This window comes from Pezoporus flaviventris, unplaced genomic scaffold (genome assembly GCF_033815535.1).
Source record: "Pezoporus flaviventris isolate CSIRO_AGI_PZ_B2104156 unplaced genomic scaffold, CSIRO_AGI_Pfla_v1 ptg000047l, whole genome shotgun sequence".
Classification (NCBI taxonomy): domain Eukaryota; kingdom Metazoa; phylum Chordata; class Aves; order Psittaciformes; family Psittacidae; genus Pezoporus; species Pezoporus flaviventris.
The window spans coordinates 9,305,045-9,332,300 of NW_026892595.1; the positions used below are offsets into that span (position 1 = coordinate 9,305,045).

The following is a 27,256-nucleotide window of genomic DNA, read 5'->3' on the forward strand; positions in this document are numbered from 1 at the left end:
TAGATTTAAGATGATTAAAACCTAACTAAGGTCAAATGAGAGAAAACACTAGATTTGGATTTTTAATTTTTTTTTTGCTAAACAGAAGACAATAATAGGTGTGGTTTTTTTTCTTTTTTTTTCTTTTTCTTTTTTCCAGGATGCAACTGACATCAGAAAAAGAGCTGTAATAGACCAGCCATGGGGGACATGGACATTAAGTGGATCCTTTAAGCAGTGGCATAATCAAGTGCCATTTAAACTGTGACTGAATGAAGCTAGATGCTCTGAGCACATATTGTGTGCATGTAATGTATTTAACTTCCTTTAAGATATGTATTTTAGATACAGAGTTTGTATTCTGCAACTTCAGCTGAGGATAGTGCTAAGAGTTCATTTGTCTTACATGTGTGACCTGCCTACCATAGCCGGCATTCTGTGGTACCACAGCAATGTCACTGGGAAGCAGCAGTAAAGTACAGAAACACCGATAAAATAAAGCTACAATGTATGTCAAAAGCTGTGAACCATGTCTACAGCACACATAAGGATCTAAGATACAGAAAGGCAGAATGTATCTATTGCTTGCTTTATTTTTGCAGAGATCCATCAAAATGGGTTAGTTACACTGTAAAGACTTCTAGTTGAAATTTCAAGGACTATTCTTCTTTACCTGTTACTAATAATTATTGGTTTCTTTTTTTTATGATCTATTTCCAGTCATACATTTTTAGGTGAGAATTTTAAGAGTTTTTGTATTTTTGCTAACAAAAAAGAACTGGTTGCTCATTTGCTTTGACTGGAATTTTAAGCACCTTCAATTATTTTCTGTGTCAGAACTATCTTTGATGTGGACCTTATCTTAACTTATTATTATGCTTGTGTTGCCATGGTAAAGGGCCATGCTGTGGTAAAAACTGAACAACTGAATTGTATAATGGGTTTTTGCGGCTGAAAATTGCCTATTTTAACTTTGTATATGATGTCCTTCCTGTGAATCACCAAATTACCATGCTTCTTTTTTTTTTTTTTCATGCTTTATTCTCCTGGTTGAAGTACAGCTAAGAACTGTTCTAGAGTACTAAAATGACAATAGAGAGATAATGAAAAAAAATTACCTTTCTTTCCTTGGTTTCCGTTTTTCGTCTTGTATGGATTTCTAAGAAAATACAAAATCATTTAAAAAATACTAAAACAAAAGTTTATGCAAAGATATAATTCATCAGCATGTTAGGTAGGAGGGTGTTGTATATCCGAAGAAAAAAGTATATCTAAAACTTTTAAGTATCTATAGTTGTTTTAATGAATGTTTTAATGACAACACTGTCTCACTGACAGTGATCAGTGTCTCACTGTGATGCCAGAAGAATTTCCATGAATGCAGCCAACTCAGTGGAAGCAGGAATAATCCTATTCTCATTAATGTCCATGCAGTCTTGTCACTTCTTGTGGCATGTCAGGTTTTAGTAAAATAAAATGGACACAGGCCCCATTTAAAAAGTAGTATATTAGGTGGCAAGAGTGCCCTTTAGGACACAAGACATCTCAAAATGCAGCGAAGATTCATAGGGAATGTGAGTAATTTCTTGCCTCTAATAGATTTCTGTCCCTACAGCAAAACCAATGTTATATTGCAGCATCTAATGCACCACTCTTCAAAAGCAGTACTTTTAAGTGCAGATGGTCTTAATTTTGGTCTTGTGCTTCTTGCAAATGAGTGAAAACTCACTAGGATTAGTAACCATAAAGTCACTGAGAATCAGAAAACCTGGTGGACTTCAGAATGCAGGCAAATTGACAAGACATATAATTTCAAAATGAAAGGCTGATTTAAGGAAATATACCACAAAATAAACTTCTAGTGCCTCGTATGAACAATATTGTCAGGCTTCATTTGTGCCTGTGTATCCCTTTAGCTCATTTGATATGCAAGGAAATGAGTGAGAATGGAAGGTGTCGAATTAATATCTGTGACATGATGTGAGACAAATTCTGTTTTTCACAGAAGATACAGAAAAAACGTCAAAAAATGCACTTAGATTGTGTTCTTTCCCTTTCATGTGATCTGGACCTGATAATCATCTAGAATACCTGCAGGTCACAGTGAATTTTAATAAGGTAAGAAATCCATGATAGCTGGGAAAGCTGAGGAAACCCTCAAGGACCTCAGGTGAGAGCTCAATGACTTACCCAAGGTCTACAGATTTAAGAACTAGTAAGTCCCCTTTCTAAGCTTTAGTGTATAGATGTTTCTGCTGAACCTTTCCCTTACCAGTGAACTTTTGGTCAAGAAGACAGGATTCTCTTTTTCACACCTTCTTGAAAAATATGAGTAATTATAGGTAATACTGATTAATACCTTGAAAAACTGCTGCTAAAAATTAGTTTAAAAGTTCCCTAGTACTAGTGCAGTTTTTGTTTGCACTGTTGTGATGGCTGTTTTCTGATATGGAGCTAGCTGTGTAACAAATCACCTTTCAGAAAATACTATATTCCTGACTGTACAGTATTGGTTTTCTAAATATGCATTTACTTCAGAATTCCCCTTCTCCTCAGAAATTTCCTAACACAGAATTCAGTGTCATGCCTTTCATTTCAGTCCTTTATGTCACCAGTCTTTCTTTCACGAACCAAATCTTATTCTTACATGTGATTTTATTCTTAAGAGTGTAATTTCTTTTCAAAATATCACTGTTCCAAAGCTGTGCTATTTCAAAGCCCCCATAATAAAACATAGTCGTATTTGCCCTTTTTGGTATGCCAGACACAACTATCCCTAAAGGCCCTGGTGACACCTTCTGTTGAAAGGAGAAGCAATTGCTATGGTTAGTTTATTAGCTGGGCTCTCACCGGCTGTTAAAATAGGTCACTAAGATACAGGCACCTCGAGCAAATGAGTTTAATTGCTTTTTTGTTGGAACTGCTTTCTGAGCTGCTTTTACATTTTCTCTGCTGCTTACTTTCTTGCCTTTTTTTTTCTATATTTAAGGGCACTGAAGTCAAGAGTGGAAACCAGCACTTGGTATCTGAACTTGGACCAAAGGCTATATATAGAGACACTCAAATCCATTAGTCTCCTGAGCTGCTGGTGTTTGCCAGTTCCTTCATAATCACAATCTGACACATTTGTAAAGGAAGTTACAGTGTGCATACTAATACAGCCTGTTTTAATATTTCCTCTCTCTGCAAGATCAAGCGCTAATTTAGATGCTCAAAATAGCTCTCCAAACAAACCTCTTTCTCTCCCATGACTTACAAAGAAACTATGGAGACCGGGCACTTAATCTGGGTATTGAAAGTGCAAATGCTGCTTATGCAGATAATGGATGTACGTACATTTAAGTATTTACCAAAAAATTGGTCTGACTTAGGTCCCCAGCCAGGGTAAGTGAACCTCAATTTCAAATCTAGTTTGAAATGTGAAGTTTGCGGCCTGCCTCCTTTCAGCAGGACACAGCTTTAATGCTGCATTAGAAAGGAATATAGCAAGTTGGGTGATTAGTAAGGAAGTTTAGGTGGAAATTATCTGGCAGCTTTAGCCCACAAAAGCTTGCTAAACTCACATGTATTAGAGTGTAGTAGGTGGAGTCTTCTGGATTATTTAATGTCTTGGGCTTCCGTGGCCTCCTTGGGGGTCTCTTCATTGGGCGAGAGTCTTCTACTTTGGCTGCAACTGTAAAAAAAGCAGAAGATTGCAATGATTATTTCTTCTTAGAATGGGAGGCTTTTATGAAAAAGGGGGAATTTCACTGAAGAGGAAAAAAAAAAAGCATCCATATAGCCACTTTTACCGCTTTCAGTAATTGAAGAAAGCAACTCTTTCAGGCATTTCCACCACTAGCCTGGAAATAAGAATGCTTTTATCCATTTGAGTCCTGACTACCCACAGGGACACATACCATGTAACAAATGTCAGGCTGAGGCAGCCCAGCGGTCTACCTGGCACAGGCTTCTTCTGAAAAGGGCTGGTGCTCCACATTGAGAAAAGGGTAATGATGAAAAAATGGGAAAAGATGTGTAATGGCTACTGGAAGGCCACCATCTTGTAGCTGGATCTGGGTGCTGTGGATGCTATTTTTTTCAGGCCCAAGTTATCATTAAGGTGCTGAATCAGAGCAATAGCATCAGACCTCTGATTCAGAGGTTGGTCCTTTACATTATCATGGTGTAGATTTTCCTCAAGGTCTCCTGCTGAGGCTATTCATTTCAAGCCAAATCATGTACCACTGGGCAACACAGCATGACCATGTCCATTGCATCCAGTGTAACCTAGTTTAGTGTGCTCAATTTCTGGTCCTTATATCTACAAAAACTTTCCGCAAACATGCAAAAAATGCTTTCATTCTAATGGAAACAAAATGAAGATTTTTAACACAAAATGAAATTGCTGTTCTCTGGCAGTCTCCAAACTCAGAGTTGGACACTGACTCGTGGATTCCATTGGTTGGCACACAAGAAACCAGAAGAATCTCCTGGATATTTGCTTCCTTAAAATTTATATGCAATTCTGGCAGTGCTAAGATGTATGGCTGATACGGATTCATGCCTGTTTGTCACAGAGCCAATAGAGTGCAGGGTTCCTGCAGAATTGACTGTGAGGCTGAGGGACCACAAATGTACAGCATGGTGAGCATGATCACCTTACAGTCAGCTTCAGCTACAGGAAAAGTTAATAGGAGGCTATCGCAATTCCTTCATGATGAAGGGGATTGCACGGCAGCAGAACACTGATGCTAGAGGTGGATCATTGGGACACACGCAGGGAGATGAATGATGTCACAGCACAAGGTTTAGGCACAGTGAACTGTGCGTCCAGGTATATTGCGTTATCCAGTGAGGTTTTATATTGTCCTTGTCCCATCACAGAAGTATTCAGGGGACGGTACATGAAAGAAAACATCTCCTTAGAAATGAACACAGTGTGAGGGTGGAATGAGGATTTAGCTCCCAGTGAATTACTGAATTGTGTTTTGCTGATCTAATCCTCCTTCACATGAAGCAACTTTAACTCTCTAACCCAGATGTGCTAAATACATGTGATTGAGTCTTGGAAGGAAGGATGTATTTTGTTCTCTAATGGCCATCAGAAACCCCTTTTACATGATAAAAATAAAAACTCTTGCATGTACCTCAGGCAACTTTTTAATTAGGAGGTAGCACAATCATTTAAAATGAGAAATGATCAGTGATACATCAGTGTTGAAGCCTGCAAAATTAGCTGTGTAAGTTTTTTGTTCTGTGTGATAAATAAAGGCTTGTAAAGGTCACAGATATACACAGGAGCCAGAATGAATAATGTTAATTTAAACTGTAGTTGGATAATGATTACATTTATTGTTTTAGTTTCTTATCTGAAATGCAGACTGCTTCTCATGTAATCAATGAACAAATATCTTTTAACGTTTTGCACTTAAGGAAACAACAGTGTTTCTAAGCCAGGGTACAGATAATTCATGTTAAACAAAGAAATTTAGATGCAATAAATTCATTTCACTAACCTGTGTTAAATATAAATTACATTCTTTGATTTGAATAGGTATAGCAGCCCTGACTGTGCTCTTATGTGTGCTGTTGTTACCTCGCTGCAATTCAAATGGGACACCTGGAGTTACGCAAGTTTCCATTTGTGAGAGAGTACAGGCATATCTTCCCTATTTTAAACACAACAGGAGCCTAAACTGTAAACAATATCTTAAAAAAAAAAAAAAGAAACAACAACCAAACTTAAATTTCAGTGTAGTTGAATAGAAACACCCAACCCTTTGTCTGTAGGATGTTTTCAAAAATTGTGTCAAATATCATGGCTGCATGAAAATCTGGAACAAGAAAATGAAGCCAAACTGGGGCTTTAGGAAAATCCCAAGGAAAAGGCTCTCATAACACCTAAAGATTTGTTATTGTTTCCTAAGAATTCATCACTGTGTATGCTGTTACATTCTTTAATTCATCACTGTCAAACACATAAAGCATTATCATATTCTAGATTACAATTATTCCAACTGAAATTACTTATATACTTCTTCTGTATGTGCTCTTCAAAGAAGACTCCTATTACACTGAAAACCCAGCATTTTGACAATGCTAAAGGTTTCAGTAAAAAACAGATTTTCATCTCTGCTTATGTGTTGTATATATGTATGAGCTATGCAAAAACTAAATAGAAATACTATGTTGGGTTAGCCAGGCTTTGAAGCTTGGATCTCCGTCATTTCTATTTAGAATTACATACGGGGCTGAAAATGCAATAATGAGTTTTGTCTCCAAATCACATAGTAAGTAAGTAAAACATAGTTTGATGGGCTTAGCTTGCTTTGCTTCACCAGAAAGTGAACTTGTGATTTCCTTCCGGACTTAGATTTGTGTTCATTGCCATTGAAATAAACTGATGTGGTAGTTGTTTGTACTGGACAACTCACTGCACAAAGCAAAACTTGTTTTTTTATTAGTTTCCAGTAATTTGAGAAATCATTTAATTAGTAGAGTTAAAGATGGAATGGAAGTTAAATACCCAAGCCTGATACAGGGTGAGTTTGATGCGCTTGTTTTTCAGATGGCCTATACTTTCCTGTATTAGGTGCTGAAGCAAAAAGGAGGGGTAAAAGCATTCATTTTTTACTAGGCCAATTATGTTGCTTCTAGAATCCATGACAAATAAAAGGTTTTATTGAAGCCCACTCTCTCCATAGTAAAATACCTTATATCCTATTTTTCCTTAAGACTTAAGTATCCCTAGCTAGATCTGGCTGTGTGCTTTACATGTAAAAGGAAAATTGAGGCTTTCTATCTAACAAACATTTAAAAACATCCATTACAACATTGATAAGGAAACCATTCACAACAGGAGCAGTCAAAGCACTTTGGAAATATCAGGTTGGTGTTATCATTCCTATTTTACTAACAGGGTAAATAAGATGCACAAATCAAGATACATTAAGACTTGCTTAGGGTTTATGTCCCAGTTAGTCATTAACACAACTAAGGGCTGCACCAAAGGACTGTGCTGAGACTCCTGCCTCTGCAGCCAGCCCATGCCCTGTGATTACATCCACCTGAACAGGTGCTGTCAGTTCCACAATATGTGCCTTGTATCAATGCACAGGAGAAACTGACTCCACCACATTTGATGCTACACAGACGTTCCTTTGTAAAGGTTTTACCAAGAGGAAGACAGGTTAAACAAGTTGAAAGGAAGGATTTTCTTCAAACTGCCCAAATGCATACAGTCAGTACTCAGTCGAAACAAAGAGGTTTTGCTCTTGTGACCTGGATGCTTTCCTTTTGAACATCAAGATTGAATGCTAGCTATGCCATAACCCACACCCAGGAAGTTAAATCTCTCTCTTGCCCAAACCTGATGCAGTCTGTCAAAACATACATTTGATCAAGTGATGATAGAAAGCTTAATAAAAGTTAAGGTCATTCTCTGTCAGAATGAATAAAATACAGAGTTAAGGGTCAGTGAAGGCATGTGGACAGTGTGGCTGCCAGGTAACATTAAAGAAAGTTTAGCAAATCTAAGAAAAATTCCTTATTCCTATCAGTATCTCAGCTAGCTCATTTAACACTACCTCAAAGGTTCCCACTTAAGTTGCATGCATACTCTTAATTCTATAGTGTTCAGTTACAAGGTATTACTACTTTCATACTCAGCCCTCACTGAAAGATCCAGATACACTGAAACAATAAGAAAATTTAATTTAGGAACAGCTAATCTAACGTATGTGTTTGCTGGACACCACCACAAACTATGGAAACTGTGGAGAGCTGCATGTGCTTGAAACAGGTAGGAGCAAGAAATGCTTGAATAAAGATGAGTCAGTATCAACAGCCCTTTAGGTTGAACTGTATCTGCACATTCTGACACACAATGATAAGCTTGGAAGACAACAATCTCAAGGAATCAACATCCAAGGATGCTAATGTAAATTAACTTATGTCTTACTGCAGATCTTATACTGAAGACTGAAGGAATAGTGTGGTTACAGCTGTGATAATCATCTAAGTGTTGAAAGGTCTCTATTTATTAGGCCACCTGGAGAAACAGATAAACCTCTCTTTGGGTCATTTAAGTGAAATGTGACATGTTTGATTCAGCGCTGTTCCACATCTTATGGGGACAGAAGTATAAAGACAAGCTCAGAATAAAGTAGGAAGAAAATAAGAGTAAGAGCAGGGTTTTGTAGAGGAGCTTGGAGGAAATCAGAAAATGCAAATATACTAACTGGAATTCCAGGACTTGACAACAAGAAGTTAATAGGTATTACTGCTTACAACATTTATGTGCACGCATTTTTACTGTCCTAATTATACACAATTACTCAAGTTTCAGATTTGCATATAGAAAAATGCTCTTTAGCATTCTGGTTAGCAATTTTTAAGGTATTGTTTGTTCATAGGATGCTTACCACTGCCCAGTTTGGAAATTACACTTGATAGTGCAAGTTCTTAGCAACCGGGGAAAAAATCAAGGGATTATTCTGGCACACATCTAGAACTAGGAACAGGAAGAGACCGAGAACTTCGCAATTGCAAATGCCTAAGTCCCACCACACCCACTGAGAAAAGCAGTTTTCATCTCTGGCTGACACTAAATAATTTCTGAGAGTCTGGTAACCTAGGATTATTTCTATATCAGAGAGGGTGTTTACAGAAAATGGCTGTATTCCGCTTCCGTGATTTCCCCAATCTTATGCTCTGCCATGAATTTGGCCAACTCCCAAAACAGATTTTGTATGTCCTGGCTGCATAGTGCTCAAAGGACCACTCCAACAGCTGAGAACAACCAGGCAGCAGAAGTGCTTGACTACCCTGCTTTCCTCCAGTCCTATGCCTTAGTGTTTCCTGGCTTGCAAAGAAGAAAGACCAGTCAGTGAAAACTGCTGTGCTCTCCCAGTGCTATAGGCTCCCTTTTCCTTGCAAAGGTTGCCCATGAAACCCCTATAAATAGTGCTGGGGCAGACTACAGCAGGGGGAATCCTGGATTAAAATCCTGCCTGTCTCACTGCTTCATGTAGCTGAAAAGGTCCTCAGCTGCAGCAGAGCTACTTGTACCATGTGAATTTCATTCTAAATATAGAAAATTATCTTCCTGAGATTTTGCACTTGAACTGTCATTTAATACTTAGAAGGATGGGCACCATTACTCATCTGGAGAAAAAAAAGAGAAAAAAAGTGCTCCCATAATGATCAAATTCCCCTCACTTCAGGCTTTGACCTCAAAAAACTTGCAGTGGCTGTTTGTGCATTTATTCTGACACCACAGTAACCCAAGGCTCACTAACAGTCCAAAGGTGCAGTCCTTGGATGGAGCCATTATGTTAAGCTGAAAGCATTTAGCAAGCAAATATAACCTACTCAGAAATTCGAGCCACAGGGAAAATTGTTTATTCCAGGAACTGTGTGCAGCTTGCTTTATGCATTTTTATAAATACAAATAAATTCACTTAAGAATAACTTAACCTTGTGGATTTAGGATTCATTTCACCTTTTCGCTTGTATGTTCTTTAAACTGCAGGCTTTGTGTTTTTTATTAAAATAAGCAGTTTTGAAAATCTGAACATGTTTCCGTACGCCCTACAGCTGTCCCACAGTTCCTCCCCTTCTGTGGGTAGCAAGGTAATAAATGTTTTATCTAGCTGATCAATGGCCACCTACCCACAGATGAAGGCAGGCAGGTATTCCGACCTGGCATACAGCTATAAAATACAATTCATGTGTTATAGCTGTAAAACGACGTATAAAACTAGTGAAGCTAAGGAAGAAGTGTAAATAAATGCAAAAGACCAAACTAATTACAAATAGGTAAGTACTGCATGATTTATAGAACAGCTAAAGCTCAACAATCCTTGCTTTTATAAGGGTAGGACAGCAAAGGTAGTCCTAGAGGGAAACCTGCAGTAAAAGCCTATCTTTCTTCTGTAAATGTGCGTGTACAAATTGTACTGTAACGCTGTCCTGGGTTTAGCAGTAGCTGTGTGGCTGAGTTTAAACCATGACAAATGTAGGCAAGAAGACAAGAAGGCTTCTCCCTGTTTAATAGACAGTGGATCACTCACCACATTTACCTGATTCACTTTAGCATGATAATATGCAGTATATTACCCCAAGTCTTTGTTTTATATAGTTATCTTGCTTTAATATCCTGTGCTTTGGTCATAGCTAGAAAGGAAATGGCTTTCCTGTTGTGTGGATTATGTTCAAAAGTGGAAAGAGAAAGCTCACATTCCGCACCAAGAAAGGTCTTTCAGTGGATCTGTTAGCTATCATAAATATTGCCATGGGGATGTGAGAAATCATGGCTTAGGTCCCTGAAGCCATCGCTCCATATCCTAGACGAGTGGCTGAGCCTAGTGTACACTGTCAAACCTGCTGTGCTGCAGAGTGATATGTCACATCATGGGCAGGAAGGCCAGCAGAAGGCAGTGCTTGACTAGAATCCAGCTGTCCTTTGTGCTTTCTTAAAGTTCAAGTCTGGTAAAAGACACGTTTGTTAAGCCTGCCATCAGTAGCCACAAAAGTTGTATGAAGTACTTGGGTCAGCAACAGGAAACAGTCCCATTTACCAATGAAAATTCTGCTAACAGGAAGGTTTGACCTTACCTGACTGACAAACATGAGAAGGAAGTCGGCCATTAGCTTGCTTATCTTTGGGCAGCATGATGGGTCTCAGCTGATGTGACAGTATCATTTCATTCAATTTTTGCTGCAATGCTAAGTAGTCTTCGGATAATTTTGATATCTGATAAGCATAACACAGGATTTTACATTATTATATGAATAAGTATACACATTCCAAGGTAATCAAAAGTAAAATAGTGGACTAGAGAATGAATTGAAATGGTATTGCTACACTTACTGTAATGTAGACTCCTACCACATTTACCTTCCCATCCTCCTTAAAGAGGAAGAAGAAGTAAAGGAAGAAGAAAAAGACTCATAAAGAACTCCACACTGCCACCCACTCCTGCAGCTACTTCATATTGGTTCACATATATGAGCAGATGATACCTTGATGATGCAAATTAGCTTCTACAGCTGTAGGCATCCCTGCACATGTGTGAGTGACTGACACAGCAATTTTGAGTTTCATTTACAGGATATTTTGCAAGTTTACTGATTTAAGGGCCTTGCCCGGTAAATGCACATTTCAACAAAGGCAAAGCTTCTGCATTTAACTTAAACCAGGTTAAAGCTAACATTTGTTGCCAGTGCTCTTTGTCTTTGTTTCCTTCCTGAAAAGGGCATTTTCTCTTGCAGTCCAAAATATGCATTTTTATAGAACACTCGTTACAAAATCTCAGTCTCAGTTTAGAGAGCAAAACCTTGGTGCCACTGAAGCCAGTAAAAGAACCTTGCCATTCTGTCACTGTTTGGAGTATTATGCTCAACATACGTAGCTTACAAGCTTCTTACCTGTCGTGAAAAGGCTGCCAAATCACAAGCCTCTTTCTCTGAGTCTCCCTTTGGTGTCTTAGGGTCTTCAGCCTCTGTATTAATGCTTTCCCTATCTTTTATTGTCTGGGGATTATTATTTTGAACATGGACTGCTTCTGTTGGCTCCTTTAGAGTTTTCTCTTGACTTTTGCAAGGTAGTTTCCCTTCTTTTCTGAGTTGTCCCCTCCTTCTGTAACCCCGGTAAGTGCTCTGAATAACCACTGCTGCCTTCTCTTGGTCTTCAGAACTTTGTTTTTCTGCCTCAACTTGCTTCCAGGAGCCTCTTAGTGACTCTTTTCTTATAATTCCTTTACATCCTGTAGGCATCGCTGCTTCATGTTTCAGGTGGTTTCTTTCCACATCCCTCTTAGTCCTGGGCTGGACCACACCAGGTTCTTGATTTTGCCCATCTGCACTGAGTTTGTCTTGATTATCTTGCTCTTGCTGGGGGCTAGGTTCAGCTGTGACTTTAACAGATTTGTTGGACAACTCTTCCAAAGAAGCCTGCTCTTCACCTTCAACAACATGTTTTATTGCAGGGTTCTGCTTTACAGAAGCTCCCTCTCCTTCAGTAAAGGTTGCCTGTTGGTCCTGTACATTTCCTGTGACACCAGTCCCAGGGCACTCACTGTCACTAATAACATCAGCTTCATCTGGAGTCTCCTCATTTGCTACTTCTTCCAGTATAGCATTTTCAGCTGGCTGCAGTTGTGCTTCAAGGAATTCCACAGCAGATAATTCTTCCTCTGCTATTTTTTTCTGCTGTTCCTTTAATTTTTTACAGACCCTGTAGCTTCTATAATAGCTCTGAACAATGACAGCTGCTTCTTCTTCTGTTTTAGGAAGGGCTCTCTTCATTCCAGCTGGACTTCCCTCATTATCTTGAAGTTTTTCATTTTTTCCACTAATGGATGCTGCATTTTCAGTTTCTTTCTTTCTAAGTGATTCCCTGAATGGAACAGAGTTTAGGGCAAAAATTATAGCTGAAGGAGATGAAAGATAGTGACAACTTTACAAGTATCTTTGGTGGTGCTTGTGTACTAAATGGCAATTTGATACATTAAAGCATGGGAAAGATTGTAGTGCATATAGCTGGAATTCAAGATAGCAAGCTAATTGCTGTCTTTCTGCTTATTACTATTTCTGAAGTGAAAACAGACATCCCTGTTAAACTCTTCATGGAAAATTGCTAGAGGATCAATCTAGGCTGCATAAGGGCTGGTAAAACAGTAAAAAATTTATTTAAATGTTAACAAGAACATAAGGCAGAAACTTTTTATCACCTCAAATATGTATAAATACACAGAATCCTAAGTGTATTCGTGAAAGAAAACTGCTTCAAGTCACACTCACACTAGAAATGCAAAAAAGAACAATCCTGACCCCAGGTTCAGGTCAAATTTAAAAGACCTGTTCTCTAAACTGTCTCTGTTATGATCAATATCACTTCAGTGCCAGGTGAAATACCACCCTATTCCTTCCCTCTGAAAGACTCTGGACTCCTTCACAGCTGTTTTCCACCTCCCTAGACTAGTCTTCACCTACTTAAATTCTATCACTGAAAAAAACGATGGTGATGAGCAAATGCTGCTACCTCCATTTCAGAGACTGGTCCTACAACCACACTGCAGAGATACTCAGAACGTGATTCATCTCACCTGACTTCTAGCTGTTTGTTCTGAGTAAGACATCTGAATTCCTGCTGTCACCACCTATACTTATCTCAGTGACTTAAGATGACAAGAACAGTTCCTTGTAGATAACTATTTCTTGTTCCTGTCCACGTTTTATAATGAGCTACTTCCAAAAAGATACTAATCTACAGATTACATTATTATTAGAAGTAAGCACAGTATTGTTGATCTTTCCTCTAAATATGCTTTTATTCCCTGGGCTTAGAAGTATGAGAATATTTGCTACTGACATTAAAAGCCTCCACATAAAGGTACGTTACCTTTGCATCTATACCTAGAATAATCCTAATTCACTTTACTTTTAGTTTATATAGTTGCTCTTCATCAGTGCAGCCACTGAAAGGAACATTTGAGTGACATAAGACACAGAAAATAAATCTACCTTTTCTTTTTGAAGATCTGCCTCTCGTTATATCCCCTGTAGTGAGACTGAATTGTAACTGCTGCTTTGTTTCTTTCCTCAGTTAGTTCTTTTCTCTTCTTCCTGAGTAAGTATCCTCTGGCAACTGATAAAAATTGTAATACAAAACAACCTTAGGCAACAAGTAATGGGTGTCCCAGACATTTCAGAGAGTCAAATGGTAACAGCATTAAACAAAAAACAGTAAGGAAATACAGACTGGGGTGGTTACTACAATTACATTTCATCTGAAATTATTCTGTCCCACAAAACTTTTTGAGATTCCCAATTTTACAAACAAACTCTTTCTTTGTGTTTTATTGGACAAAATTAAATACAGGAAGATGCAGAATGAAGCAGAAGCATAGGGCTATAGAAGTGCCTCTAGAACATAGTGTTGCCAGCTTCATGTACCTGTTTTGTCCGATTCAGGCAATTGATTTGACTCAGTCTTTCATTTGGAAACATGCGATTATCAGACTATGGAGATAACCAGGCTCTCTTCTGGCACAGGCTTGGAATTAGCTGAACATTGAACTGATCAGAAAAAAACCTGAAAATTTTATAGCTCAGCAGTTACAGAAGTCTCAACTCATGCTTCTTTTGCAAAGATTAATTCAAAATGAAAAAGCTCAACATGAAAGATGTGCTAAGCTCCACAGTAACCACGTACACCACGTCAAGGGTACTCGCTACTTATGTTTTGTGGGAGGCACAAGTTCAAGTTTCTGGTCTGAACCAGGATGAGTAAGGACTCAAAGCAGGGGTCTTCCCTGAGACATGAAGGTGCTGACTGCTTGATGCAGTTGCCAGCACTTAGGTATCTAGTGCCAGCTGAAGTGCTCCAGGATAGCCAAGGATTCTTCTACATGGAGCTGGCAAAAAAACCAAGTCAGACAGGACTTTCTGGAGAGAGAAAGTCTGGTATACCACATGAAATAAAACTAGAGGCCAGAAAAGATAACCTAGGGCATCTGAAATGATCCTAGATACCAATATGGGGGCAAATGAGCTGAGCATTTGGTAATTTTGAATAAAATGAATCAAACTCTGGGCTCTGCTGATTTTAGGAGGAGTTTATACACCTAGGTCACTTTCAGACATCTACACTGAAATGTTTTAATGAAAAACTGAATTGCATTCAGAATGTTGCTTCAAAGGTTCCTGAACTTGCAAAAAATTTCCTTATGGGAACTGGCACAGCCTCCACAGTACTGTGATTTGGACAAATCTGCAATTCCAGGGATTCAGCACAAATCTGCTAATCCCTGGCAAATTAAAAAGAGCATAGTGTTTTCTAAAAATACCTCTGTTGAACTTTAATTCCAAACGCAGTACCAAGGGTATGGGCATAGAGGATTCAGGTGATTTAAATACCCTGAGGAGATGGTAGATATGGGAGCTCTTACTTTAACTCTGCCGAAAGTGGTTTGTATCACAGGAAAAGCCAAGCTCACTTAAGAATGGGAAGGGAGCATAAACAGTCTATTCTAACACATTCATTTAACTTGGCACTTGGCTTTACTTGCTTTAGCATTCCCTACTCATAATTTAGAACATCTTGGGCTCCACTAGGTGCAGGGGTTCAGTGTAATGAGCACTGTATAAAAGGGACATAAAACAGGGCAAAGAAATCCAAATATTTACTGCAAGCAGCACAACTGTTTTTTTTACTGCAGTCTGACAGGGCCTTAGAAAAGCGCTAATGGCAAATCACTTGGAATACTAGCTTCTTGGACTTCTGAGGCAGTCCTCATTGCATTTTCATACAAAAGCAACTCAACAGGAGTTATTTTGAAATAAATCAGATTACATTGTCAAGGAACATGCCAATATAAGCTACGTCTGGTCTTTTTAGACTTATTCTGGTTCACTTTTGAAGTTTCCTGAGAACTATGTGATAATACCCGTTGAAGCTTTGTTTTCAAACTGGAAGAGGAGTTTTGTATTGCTTTAGAAATAAATGGGGTGGGGGAAACAGAAAGCTAAGAAAAATGGATATCATTTTGTTCTGCCTTCTCATGCACTGAAAAAAGTTGAAATAAAACTGCACAAGGGACAGAGAAGGTGCACAAGAAGCACTGGAGAGATCAACAAACAGAGCAAAGTGGTAAATTCCTACTTTTGCATTTGTTAAATACCCTAGTATAACTGACAGCTTTCAGATGTGTAATTACCTTTGGCACGTTACCGGATTTTATTCTGGTTTTAGGTTGCTTTGTACACTGATGAAGTTCTACCAACTGCAGTGAAGTGCTCTTCAGCAAATGCTAACACAGACTCAGTGCAATTAACAGATGCATCTGGCAATGATTAAAACCAGTTCTGGTGTACTCATGAAGGCGTATCTGAGGTAGTTTAAATCTAGATAGCCTGGGTACTGGCAGCACTAGCTTATATTTGCAGTTGCCACCTTTGTAATTACTAAAGTATTGTGCAGATATGTGCCAGCTGTTTTTAGACCAGTGCCCCTCTAGATGTACTGCTGCTGATTTCAGAGCATCTCTGCAGGGATCAGGGAGACAGAAACATAGGGAGGGAAAAGGGATGTCACATAGCATATGTCTGATTATTTTATTAAGGTGATTATTGCTGCAGAAAAGAAAAGAATATTTTGCTAGACTGGATTTAGCAATGACAAAAAAGAATCAGAGACATGGGTGAAATTACAGGTTGTTGTCTTCTCAAACATAATTATTACTGGTACATAACAAAACATATTTCTAATAGGATAGCATGCACACACAGATTATATGCAGACAGTGTCACATGGAACTTCAACCAGATGTAATACTTCAAGGTATCAGACCAGGAATGAAAAGGCTTGCTATGGCATTTAACCATCCCACTTCACAGCTGTGGAAAGTGGCTTTAAGCCACTCTGATGTACAGGTAACAGAATACACTGACTGGTTTCAACCACTGTATATAAATATATATTTGTATATATATAAATATATATATGTATATAAATATATAAATTATACCTCAGAATGTGTAAATGAGCACAGCCAATCAGAGTGGCTACTCAATAGCAAAGAATCTGGATCAACATATTGTGTATGAAAAGCACATTAAAAGCCAAGAAAGGAAACAATTCTTACTTGCTTGAAGCCTAGTAATATACTCTTCCACTTTTTTATTACGTTTTGCATTTTTGTATTCTTTACGAGCGACAAAACCCCTGTAAGCTGAAAAGAAATGTCACAAATTAAATAACCCATTAGGTACACAAAAAGCTGCAAGCATAAAAAAGTCTGCAACAGACCTCCATTAAAATATTCATAAATATTTTGCAGGCTTTACCTTTCAAAAATAAATGGCAAACAAGAAGAAGCAGTAAATCTACATAAAAATTATGTTTACCCACCAAAAAAGTTATTATGATGTTTGAGATGTATTAAAAATTTCAGTTGATGTCCCCATCAACAGTGTAATAGGTCTTATTATTTAGGACAGTTAATATATTTTATTTTCATTATTATATTACACAACCTTGTCAGATCATGTCAGAATACTGTTAATAACAGTATCATCTGTACAATCATGTTCTTCCGTTGTTAAAATTGCCTTTTAAATGTAACATTAATAAATGTAACATCAACAAACAGTTTGTCATAACCTGGTTAAAAGAAATTTTTCTTCATAAGAAAGACGTCGCCAAGTATAAGATATTTTGTCAAATACAGCAGCAGAAAAAAGGCAAAATCCACATCCAGCACACACATCCATCTATCAACTGTACACGTGCACTAGCTTTAAGCAAAATGTTAAATGCTTTAAAGTTATTACCTGACTGTATTTTAATAGCACTTTGTTCCCTTTGCTCCTTTATCTTTTTGTATCTCCTTGAACCTAGCCACCCTCTGACACAAGCTTGAATCAAAATAATCATGTCAACTGTCTCCTTCCGCATTAAATTTAGTTGTTCCACGTGATAGTATTTGAGGAATACCTTAAAGAGTAGGCAGACAAGCAAAAGTTTTAGTTACCTTTCCAGGCCCTGTATTCACTCAATCCATTAAACATCAACAAGAGTTACAAGTTGGTTTCAAATCATGAACAGACTCTTCAGCTGTGTGTGGTACCTAAAGGATCATTCTTGTTAAAGACAGCATTTTCATTACTTGGGGTATTAGTTTACCTTACTCTTGCTTTCAACATCTTTTGTCAGCCCCTGCTTATTCATGCTTTCGTGGGAAGGTGTTTTAAAGTCCCATTGCAAACTTCAGTCTGTAACTATAAATCTGTTTTCAAAACTATGAGGCTGGCAGTTTTGCTAACCATGCAAATCTGATGTATGCTACATAAACATGACCCAAATCTGAACTTCTCTGCTTTCCAATTTTGAATCTAAGGCATTGTTTATTTACTGAATTGCTTTTATCAAGCATGAAGCTCATACAACCCCTGAAAAACCAGTCCAGCACAATGTATCCAAACACATCCCTTCTATATATTCGGATAAAATAAAATGTGTAGAAAAAGCTCATGCAAATAAGACAATATTTATGCTTATTTTGAAGAATTCACCTGACCTTTGGTCACTCGTTGACGCAGATAAAGGTTAAACCTAATCAAAGTAAATGTAAGCCACAGATCTCGCATTTCAAGATATGCTTCCTTTGGCTGCATGCTGACCATTATCCTCACTAAGACAGCAGAAGGAAATAAAGGCTGAGGAGGAGGTAACTTCATGGCTTCTGTCCCACCTATCAAGGAAGATGTCTCAGAAGGAGAACAGTTGTTTCTTCTACACTGAGATAGTTTCAAATAGTTTAGGATCCATGTCTCTATCCATATCCTTCCTGGGCACTTCTGTTACATTAGCAAATAAAGAGACTTGGTACAGTACTTGTCTGATGCTTCTTTTCTCTGGCAGACCTCCTGAGATCTGTCAGTGGGGGGGTGGGGGGGTGTCCCTCTCTGGCACACTGCGAAGACTAGTGACCTAGAACCAAAAGCAAGGATGGAAACAGACACGTGCTTCTCTTATAATAATGTCTTACTTCACATACGTGGGATCGTTCTGCTATCTCTTTCCCCAGTGCTCAGCAGAGTTTGCCTCAGAGGCCTCAGGATGGAAAGCCAAAATCTCTTCCTCTCCTGTCTGGGTCTGATTGTTCCAGGGAAGAAGCATAACATCTTTGCCTTAAGAAAACTCGGACGAAGCACATTTGGATCCTTATTACCACATTTTTTGAAAGAAAATGCAAGCAGTGTTGTTGTCACCTACTGCTCTGCACTTGTGGCCTCACTAAAGCTCATAGAACTTTAACACTTTGCAGGTCAGGACTTTAGCCAGATATGAGGGAACAGCATCCAGCAAAGGTCATTTTTTTTAAACCAACAGAGACCGACTCCAACCAAAGCGGTAAGAAACCAAATTGCTTAATAAGTTAAGAATGACAGACTGCAACGATGCAGATACAGTATATCAGAAAATTACTTTAGTTTTTCCAAGAACCCAGTTGTCAAGGTGGGCTTTTTCCAAGATGGCAGCACAGGTTTCTGGACTGACTGGAGGATCGTCGTTTGTTTTGTAACAGATGAGGTAATACCTAAAGACAAATATATGATTCTTTATTCCATTAATAATGAGCAATAGTTGCAAATACATTTAAACCATTTATTTAAATAATAAAACAGTTACATGAAAGAACACTGGAAAAAAAACAAAACAGGACATGAAATAAATTGCTGTGATTTATATGCAGTACTGAGAAACTCAGTCAATACTGGACGAATGACATATTGCACACCCTGGAGGGTTGATTAATGCTTTATCACACTGAAAGGAGTTTAAACAGTGTGCAGCCCAAGTAGAGTGCACCAGTTCTATGCTGCTCTGGCTCTCAGCATTCTGTGAAAGTGATTTCAGTGGCAAAATAAAAATATTTTTAAAGCTTTTTTGCCTAAATTATCTCATTCGTATCTACAAACGTAATGGAAATTTCACGTTATGTCATGTGCTAGACCATTTAATTTTGACATAGTTAACATGATGTGAGATGCATCCCAGGTCTTGTTATCCCTTTGGATTTAGTTTTGCAGATACTTTTGGAACATGCCATTATGTCAATATGTGCCATTATGCCACTTCATATATAAACATTTAACCTGGCAAACTCAAAACTCAGAATTAATTCTAACTAGGAAAAGAGATTCAAGAATAAAAATTACCCATAACTTAATCAGCTCAGCTGCTGGGTAGGAAAGTTCTTGAGTGTTCCAGGACTTTCCCAAATGTTCATTAACAAAATGAACAGTACCTATCTTGGCGTTTTTAATTCAGGAAAATTACATGAATTATCTGTGCTTCCTGACAGTACATTCTGCTTTCTTTCTTGTTATTCAGCCTCCATACACAAAGCTTGAGTTGTACCAGCTTTACACAATGGTAAAATTTTCCTCATGGAATACTAAAAGAAGAGACAATGTTGATTCCTGCATTATCACCAATTCTTACAGCACCTATTTTTTTTTTTTCTACGCAATGAATTGGCTTATTTTTATTCAAACAAAATAATTTTGCCATTATCTCAAGTCTACCTGTGACTCTCAACTATTAAGGGAAAACAAAAAAGGACAAGGAGATAGATACTTAATAAAAATCCCTTTTTATCTGGGGGGCATATCCTCAGTGCCTCAGTGCTGTTGATCTGCATGGCCTCACTGCAACCAGGGGCATACTCTCTGGAGATCTACTCTGTTATATTCACAGCTTTCCTTTTACCTGAACAGTAAATTTTTTTAACAAAAGGAGTGACCAAAAGCCACAGCACATCCTGGCACAGGGATAACTACCTTTTCCCATGCAGCACTCTTCTGAAACAGTAACAACCCCAGGATTATTCCTTCCAGAAACAGTGCTATAAAAATACCACTTTGACCTTCCTCTGTCTCCTTGTGCACCTGCAGCTGCACTCTGCTGCTAGCTCTTTATTTCTAGTGCACTACTACTTTTAAGTGCTTTTTTCTGAAAGGGTGCTGCTTGCTTTCTCCCAGTTTTGATGCCCATTCCACAAATCTCAGTTCTGACTGAGGCAAATACTCAAGGTCTTTATTTGTGAGAGAAAAGTACAGATTAAATGGTCAGGATGAATTTTTTGGGGTGCAAGAAGAAGAGATAGTTAAAGGGCTTATAAAATCATAGTGAGTTCATTACTTTTCTTCTTAACAAATGACTAATAATTAGAAATTGTATTTTAAACAAAACTATGCACTTAATGAACTTCTTAGCTCTAGATGAGCAATACCAAATTATCATCCACTCTGCACAGTGCTGAATGTCAGAAGCTAGAAAAACTGTAGTGCCCCTTGGATGCTAATGCTCCAAATTCTCAGCTTTAATTTGAAACATTACATTTCTGAACCTCAAGTCTTGGAGGAAAACTTGCAGATTACAAGTAAGACAATTTTTACTCAATGTTCCGGGAGCCTGAAACAATCATCCTGAGATGCATCGTCTTCCCCTACCAGTCCAAAACAGTTCACTAATCTTGTGCCTGAGCTACTCTGTCACTCAGTTTGTAATTTTCTTTATCACAGAAAATGACTTTGTATTTTTTCTTTAAAGACCATGCCAAAGATACTGCTGATGCTTAGCAAACACTGCGCAGCAATGATAGGAAAGGAAAAGGCTTCTTTGCATCAACGTTACCGTTTTATGAAGTTAGCAAACAGTATACGGTGTGAGTAACCCTGTCTCCGAATTCTTGCTGTCTCCAGAATTCCCGTGTAACGCAGCTGAACCAACACTTTTTCTTTATCAAACTTGTTTGCCTGCCGATCATTGTTTGGCTTGATGCACCTGACAAAATGAGGCTGGCCGACAACCATTTTGGATAACAAATCCATCAGAGAATACTGCAAGAAGTAACAAAATATCTGCCACCAGTTATAAAAATTATACAAAGGTCAATGTGTAGCCGACATTTTATTTCATATGATTAAAATCATGACCAAACCCATTTAAATTTCAGTGACCTGGTACTTTGAAGGTAGATGAAGCAAATGACCCAATAACAATTCGGTAAGATCTCTAAGTTACTAGCATATACTACTTGAGTGAAAAACTGATTCTGAAAGGATGTACCAAGTTCCACCAGAACACTCTCACAGACTGCCATAATTCCTAACATATGATAAAAACTCTCCTTACAGTGATTTGTTTCTTTTGGAGCCTTGTTAGGTAATTACAGCCCATTTCTTTTTCCTATAGTCACCTATCTGAAGATGCTTATTTACCCAGAGAGTAAATCATCAGTCTATGCACGGGAAATGGAAGAGCAGTAAGCCAATATATACTGCCATCCCTTTGTTAGACTGGAGGAAAATAAGGTCACCCCAGAAGAGGGGCTGCTTAAACTGCTCTGATCTAGCACGTCCTATTCACTGTACTACAGCTGCCCTACCAGGAGGAAACTTTTGAGGAGGGAAAAACTAGAATTACACAAAACCACAGTTCCAAAGTTGCGCTTTTTCTACCTCACCAGGGTACCAGGCAGGCAGAGAGCACGCAGTTTGTAGCTCCCCATGCCTACTGAGGTGAATCTGGCTGTAAATAACCTTGACTGGTGTTTTGTAAAATTGCTTCATGGGAGGATCCTATTAAAACACAAATGAAGAGGCTCATTCCTCAAGATTCAACCTGACTCAGCAGAAAGAGGCAGCCAGGAGGTGATGCTGTTCAGCAGTAGGTTGGATACATGAAACTAGTCTAGGACGTCAATAGCCATATGTTTCCTATTAAAATGTGCAATTTCATTCTGGACAGATGCCGCACCATGCAGCAAAGTGCATAATTAGCTCTATCACTAGTATGCTAATTGAGCACAAACAAGTGGGACACACTAATGGATTTTTTTTTCCTGCTCAGTATAAGGTGATAGATGCTTTTCTCCACCACCCACAGATTTTTTTGTATGAGTAAACCAGTGGGACTGAAGCAGAATCTTCATTTAAGAGCATTAGCTAGCGTGATGTGACCAGGGATTTCCACTGCAAAAAATAATAACAGAAAAGTGTAAATATAATTAACTCATTTGCAGCCTCTGACGCTAGGTGTGCTGGTAATGCACTGAGTGCATTGAGTGAGATTCAATAAATTTTTCCACCTAGAACTTTAAAATACCATGCAGCTTTAGGCCACCATGATAGTACCTAGGCTGAAATTATCCTTTGCAGTCCACAAAGCTGTGTAACTGTACCTACTAATCAGAGATCTTGATCTTTCCTGTTCTCTGTCATAGATGTAAATGAACTCTTATAGGTCATGAACATCACCTCAGCCATCTTTATGTTTTTCCTGGGAGGGAAAATGAAATAAGAGTTGGAAATTCAGAGCTGAGCCCAACTGCACCACTGGAGGAAGGTGCTCTTCACACTACTTTCTGTTGCAGGACCAGCAGCACGTCCAGTGCTTGGGAAAGTCAAGAGCATTGCTGAAGGAACCTCAAGGATGGACTCAGAACAGCCCCTGAGCAGTGAACATGAACATCTTTCTTCGGAGCTCCTGTTTCAATTTAACTTTCCCCCCTTGCTTCTTAAACTCTTGAAGAAATGCTATACCACTAATATCTAACTCCCTTTATCTCCCTTGGTGGAAAAACAATCAAGAGGGAGATTAGTATCAATCATCATACATCATCATGACAGAAAAGTGGCTGTGTAATCAAGTACAATTAAAGATGAAACATCACAATCTCTAGATATTTCCACTGCACAGATCACTGTGCCATTTATGAACTTCACAAACTCTAAATGGGTCACTGTTGACTCTAAGTCAACAGGTGCATTTCAAAAGGTGAAAGAATAAACATTCATTCTACTCTTGAAAAACTTATTAAAAGATCTGGTATCTTACTCTGAAATAAGAAGCGACTGTCTGCGTTTTCATGCTGGTTGTCTCTCTTGGATGATGTCCGGTATCTCCTGCTTCGTTCTATAAAGATGAAGAAAGAAAATGTCTCCTTTTATCTCTGTGTAGTCTGTAGGGTCTTTTCCAATGCCACAATAAAGCAGCCCTCACAAAACACAATTAATTGAAAAAAAAAAGTATTCTAAACAGAAAACGTTACAGCATGATAACTAGCACAAATCAGTTATACCAGTACATTACATTACTTTGCTACACAATACACGAATGTTCACACACAGAGGACACAATTCAATAACAGAGCATCTAAATAACTTCACAAATAACCTGACAGTGTCTGAGGTCCCGTCTGTAATTTCAACATCCCTGTTATTTTGGTAGCTCTCTAAGGAACTTGGTTATACTCCACACCAATGTTTTACTTTTTCATTTTGCTACAATACAGCTGGGAAATAATATTTTCTCACTTGAAATTGTCACAAAACTATAGCCAGAAAGAAGGGAAATGTTAGTTTTTTACCTCACGGAAGGAATATGAATTGCACAACACAAAGATATCCAGCTAAATAGAAAAGAAAATAGGGGAGAGACAAAAATCAAGGAAGGGGTTACTCACTTACTTTTAGTACCAATAACAGTATTGCCTTTCTAGTTTAAAGTAGGATTTAATGCAGAATCACAAAATCCATTTTCTTACCTTTGTATGACTGATTGATTTCTGAGGGGTCCACATTTGGTAACTGATTGTAGTTTTGCTTTTCGTGTGTGCCAGGTTACCTATGGGAAAATGAGAGGAAGCAAGCAACCAAAATGCTTACATCTCAGCTAAACAAAAATCTAAGCTGAACCACTTTATTCATGCCCCCAGTGTAACCACATGATTATAAAGGTTGTTGACTCTTCTGGATTATGTCCTCATTTCCCCCTTCATCCTTGGAGTGGAACAAGCTGTGAAGAAGTTGCATGAAGATTGAACATAGACTGAATTTTCCTCCTTCAGCACTTATGTCACCTACTAGAGTAAAAGAATAAATAAACAAACTGCTGCAGAATGTAAGAAAGATACATCTTGGAGCATCCACGCGGTTTTACCCTAATGACGTTACTGTACTATAGTTCTAAGGCTACATATATATTAGTTAAAAGCAACAATAAGTGCTAGCACCCTTCTCTGGCCCCGAGGGCGAGTGACATATCACAACACAAGTCTATACAGCTAAGCTCTATACTTAACTACTCCTTTAACCTCCTGGTAAAAATAAGGTTCTATCTTTCCACAGAGCTTGCTGGAAACCATTTCTGGCCTGTGTCCTCTCTTGAAGTGTGCCTGTGTGTTTCTGGGAGACTGCTAGCTGACATGATCCAAGACTGTCCCAGGAAGGCATGTTATCAGATAGTCAGAATAGGCAATCCTGTGGGATTGTTTCACTGGTCCTGTTTGGTTTATCAGCATGGACCTAGTCTTATGACTCTAACCTTGGAATTCTTGGTCAACTAACACTTTTATTATGATGACTTAGAGGACTAGGTGCATTGGAGTGGCTTACGCAGACACTGGTCTAAAGGAATAATGAAAACTTTGCTGAGCTTTCCATCATGTCACTCTATGTTGATAAACCCCAAACACTGCTGCATGCTGCTACTACTTCTGCTAGTAATATAACACCCCTGGAATCTCACTGTCTTCTGTAATCTCTCCGTGCTCAGCTACCATCACTAAGAGTTGGATAAACAGTTGCAAATATACAGCATGCTGAGCTAATTCATCATATATTATATAATGATATCAAGTGCTAAACTTCCCTTGGGCTTAGCTGAATATCTCAGGGTGGGAAGAAAAGAGAGGATTATTCACGCCTAACTTTAGCTAACTTTAGCTGTCTGAAAGTGAGGTGTCCACAGGATCTCTGTTTTATTCAGTGGAGAGAGGCACCTCCAGAGATTATCCCATCCTAAGGAAAATCCCTGAGGTAGGCGAGATGGGTTGGATTCTGAGTGAACCTCTAAATTTCCACTGATTCTAGATAAGTAAGTTAGATCAGAAATCCAACTTTTATCTTGTTGTACCTGGGTGGTTTGGGTCAGTTTCAAAAGGCTACACACAGTGTTTCATGATACTTAATAAGAACACTAAAACAACCTACAGAGTTATCTTATAAAACATTAAGGAAGACTTGTGATCAGTTCTTGGGACCATTTGAGACCTGACTTTGGCTCTACAGAAATTACAGTTTAGTATCCTAGCAGATATCAGTAAGTCAAAAAGTCCAGGCAAGGACACTGACTTTAAGTAGACCTTCAAGACAAAATTTTCATTCCTCCAGCAAAGCTCCCTTTGTGAAGAACAGGAGCCTTGCCAAAGCCTCAGATTTTGTAAGCTACAATAACATTTTAGAGAAATTTCCATTAGGCTTTTCCAATTCAGCTTTTCGGTTCTGCTGCAAGTACATCTCCCATGTAGTTGTACAAGAAAGTAATGTTGTAAAGTACTTACTGTATGGCATCAGTGCCATCACACAGGGAACAATACAAAACAACAGCAAACTGGTTGTAAGGAGACTTACCCATCATCCTAAAACGGCAGGTAGGACACTGTGCAAGGGCATTGTTCAATTTAGGTGCAACTTAGGAGGTATTTCTGCAGAGCCAGTCATATTCCTCCATCCCAATTTATGAACTGCTTGAGGAATTGCTCACTGATAGGACTGCATCAGTTAAGCTATTGTAAAGGCCTAAAAAACTGGGGAAACAGAGGAGTGTCTCCTCATTCTTTGAAGCAGGTTATTAGGAGCCCCAACCTTGGTTCTCTACTGCTTTAGACAAAACCAGGCAATTTATACATGCCCTGCCCAAAAATGGCCAGTGACTTACCTGATCCTTTCTGTCCAGTCCTCAACTCAAGGGATGCACTTGATTCCCTGTCTTGCTTCCCTACCCTGAAGAGAGGACCCTGAAAGAAGCCTCTACCACTTCCTTGGCACTTGACCAGACCAATCCCTCCCCTGCAGCTTGAGATGGCTGGGGCTCCATTCTGTATAGATTCTAGGGTTGGAAAGTTAAGCCACAAAGTGTATAATGTCATCAACAAGTGATCTTACGAAACCTAATGGTGGTCATCATGAAGGTTAGAGAAGAATAAGAAGATCACCCCAATAGCAATACCTGTTTTTGTAAGAGGATGGGTTACCAGCTGTCGCGTCAGATTGTTTTCAGATGATCGCAGTAGCAGCACAATATCAGCTGGCAGAGTATCTCTGTTTTTGGCTAGGAATCCACTTGCATTATATAGAACCTGTTTAAAAAGTGCATTTATGCATCTTCTGGGTTTTTGAAAAGTAATTGTAAATTTAAGCACTAAGCATGCTTAATGGAATGTGGCTTTTAATAGTATTTGAATATTTAATGTTCTTTTAATATTTTCATATTCTCTGAATAAATCAAGACACACAAATAGTTTTTCAGCCATTAGGTTCTCTCTTGCTTACAGTCTTCCTTTTGATTACTGTAAGTTCTAACTTCTCAATACTGAGAACCGTTATGATGCAGATCACTAAAAGCAAATCCAGCATTTCGAAGTAGCTTGAGACATTTATTTTCCCTAATGAAGATACCTTGATATTAGTTTTAGCCTGTGTGGATTTATCAATAGGACAAGTGTACTGTAGTCCTCCTTTACACCAGTACATACATAAATGCACAATTAGCAATGCACTCTATTTCAGTCATACCACACAGGATTAGCCATGTGACTGTACAATTTTTCTGTCCCATCCATACCGTGTTGTACTGGACTTAGGACCTGCCACTTTTCCTAGAGATCTCTGTATTAATTGAACAGGTAGTCTGCAAAATCACAAACTGCATATTGAA

At 38.5% G+C, this 27,256-nt stretch overlaps 1 protein-coding gene across 3 annotated transcripts in view; it reads right to left on the minus strand.

Moving 5' to 3' along the window:
• The window catches only part of MYO3A (myosin IIIA), a 117,966-nt gene that overhangs the window by 2,860 nt on the left and 87,850 nt on the right, over positions 1-27,256 (minus strand). For 2 of the 3 annotated variants that reach the window (XM_061468223.1, XM_061468224.1), the window contains 12 exons: positions 26,549-26,678; positions 24,084-24,163; positions 23,375-23,452; positions 21,170-21,375; positions 18,956-19,067; positions 17,299-17,461; positions 16,611-16,697; positions 13,489-13,612; positions 11,392-12,361; positions 10,579-10,717; positions 3,543-3,652; positions 1,098-1,138 (listed from right to left, as the gene is read on the minus strand). In XM_061468223.1, the coding sequence (XP_061324207.1) occupies positions 1,098-1,138; positions 3,543-3,652; positions 10,579-10,717; positions 11,392-12,361; positions 13,489-13,612; positions 16,611-16,697; positions 17,299-17,461; positions 18,956-19,067; positions 21,170-21,375; positions 23,375-23,452; positions 24,084-24,163; positions 26,549-26,678 (2,240 nt within the window). Of the gene's footprint in view, positions 1-1,097; positions 1,139-3,542; positions 3,653-10,578; positions 10,718-11,391; positions 12,362-13,488; positions 13,613-16,610; positions 16,698-17,298; positions 17,462-18,955; positions 19,068-21,169; positions 21,376-23,374; positions 23,453-24,083; positions 24,164-26,257; positions 26,429-26,548; positions 26,679-27,256 lie in introns of all 3 variants that reach the window. The other variant, XM_061468225.1, reaches the window with a different exon arrangement.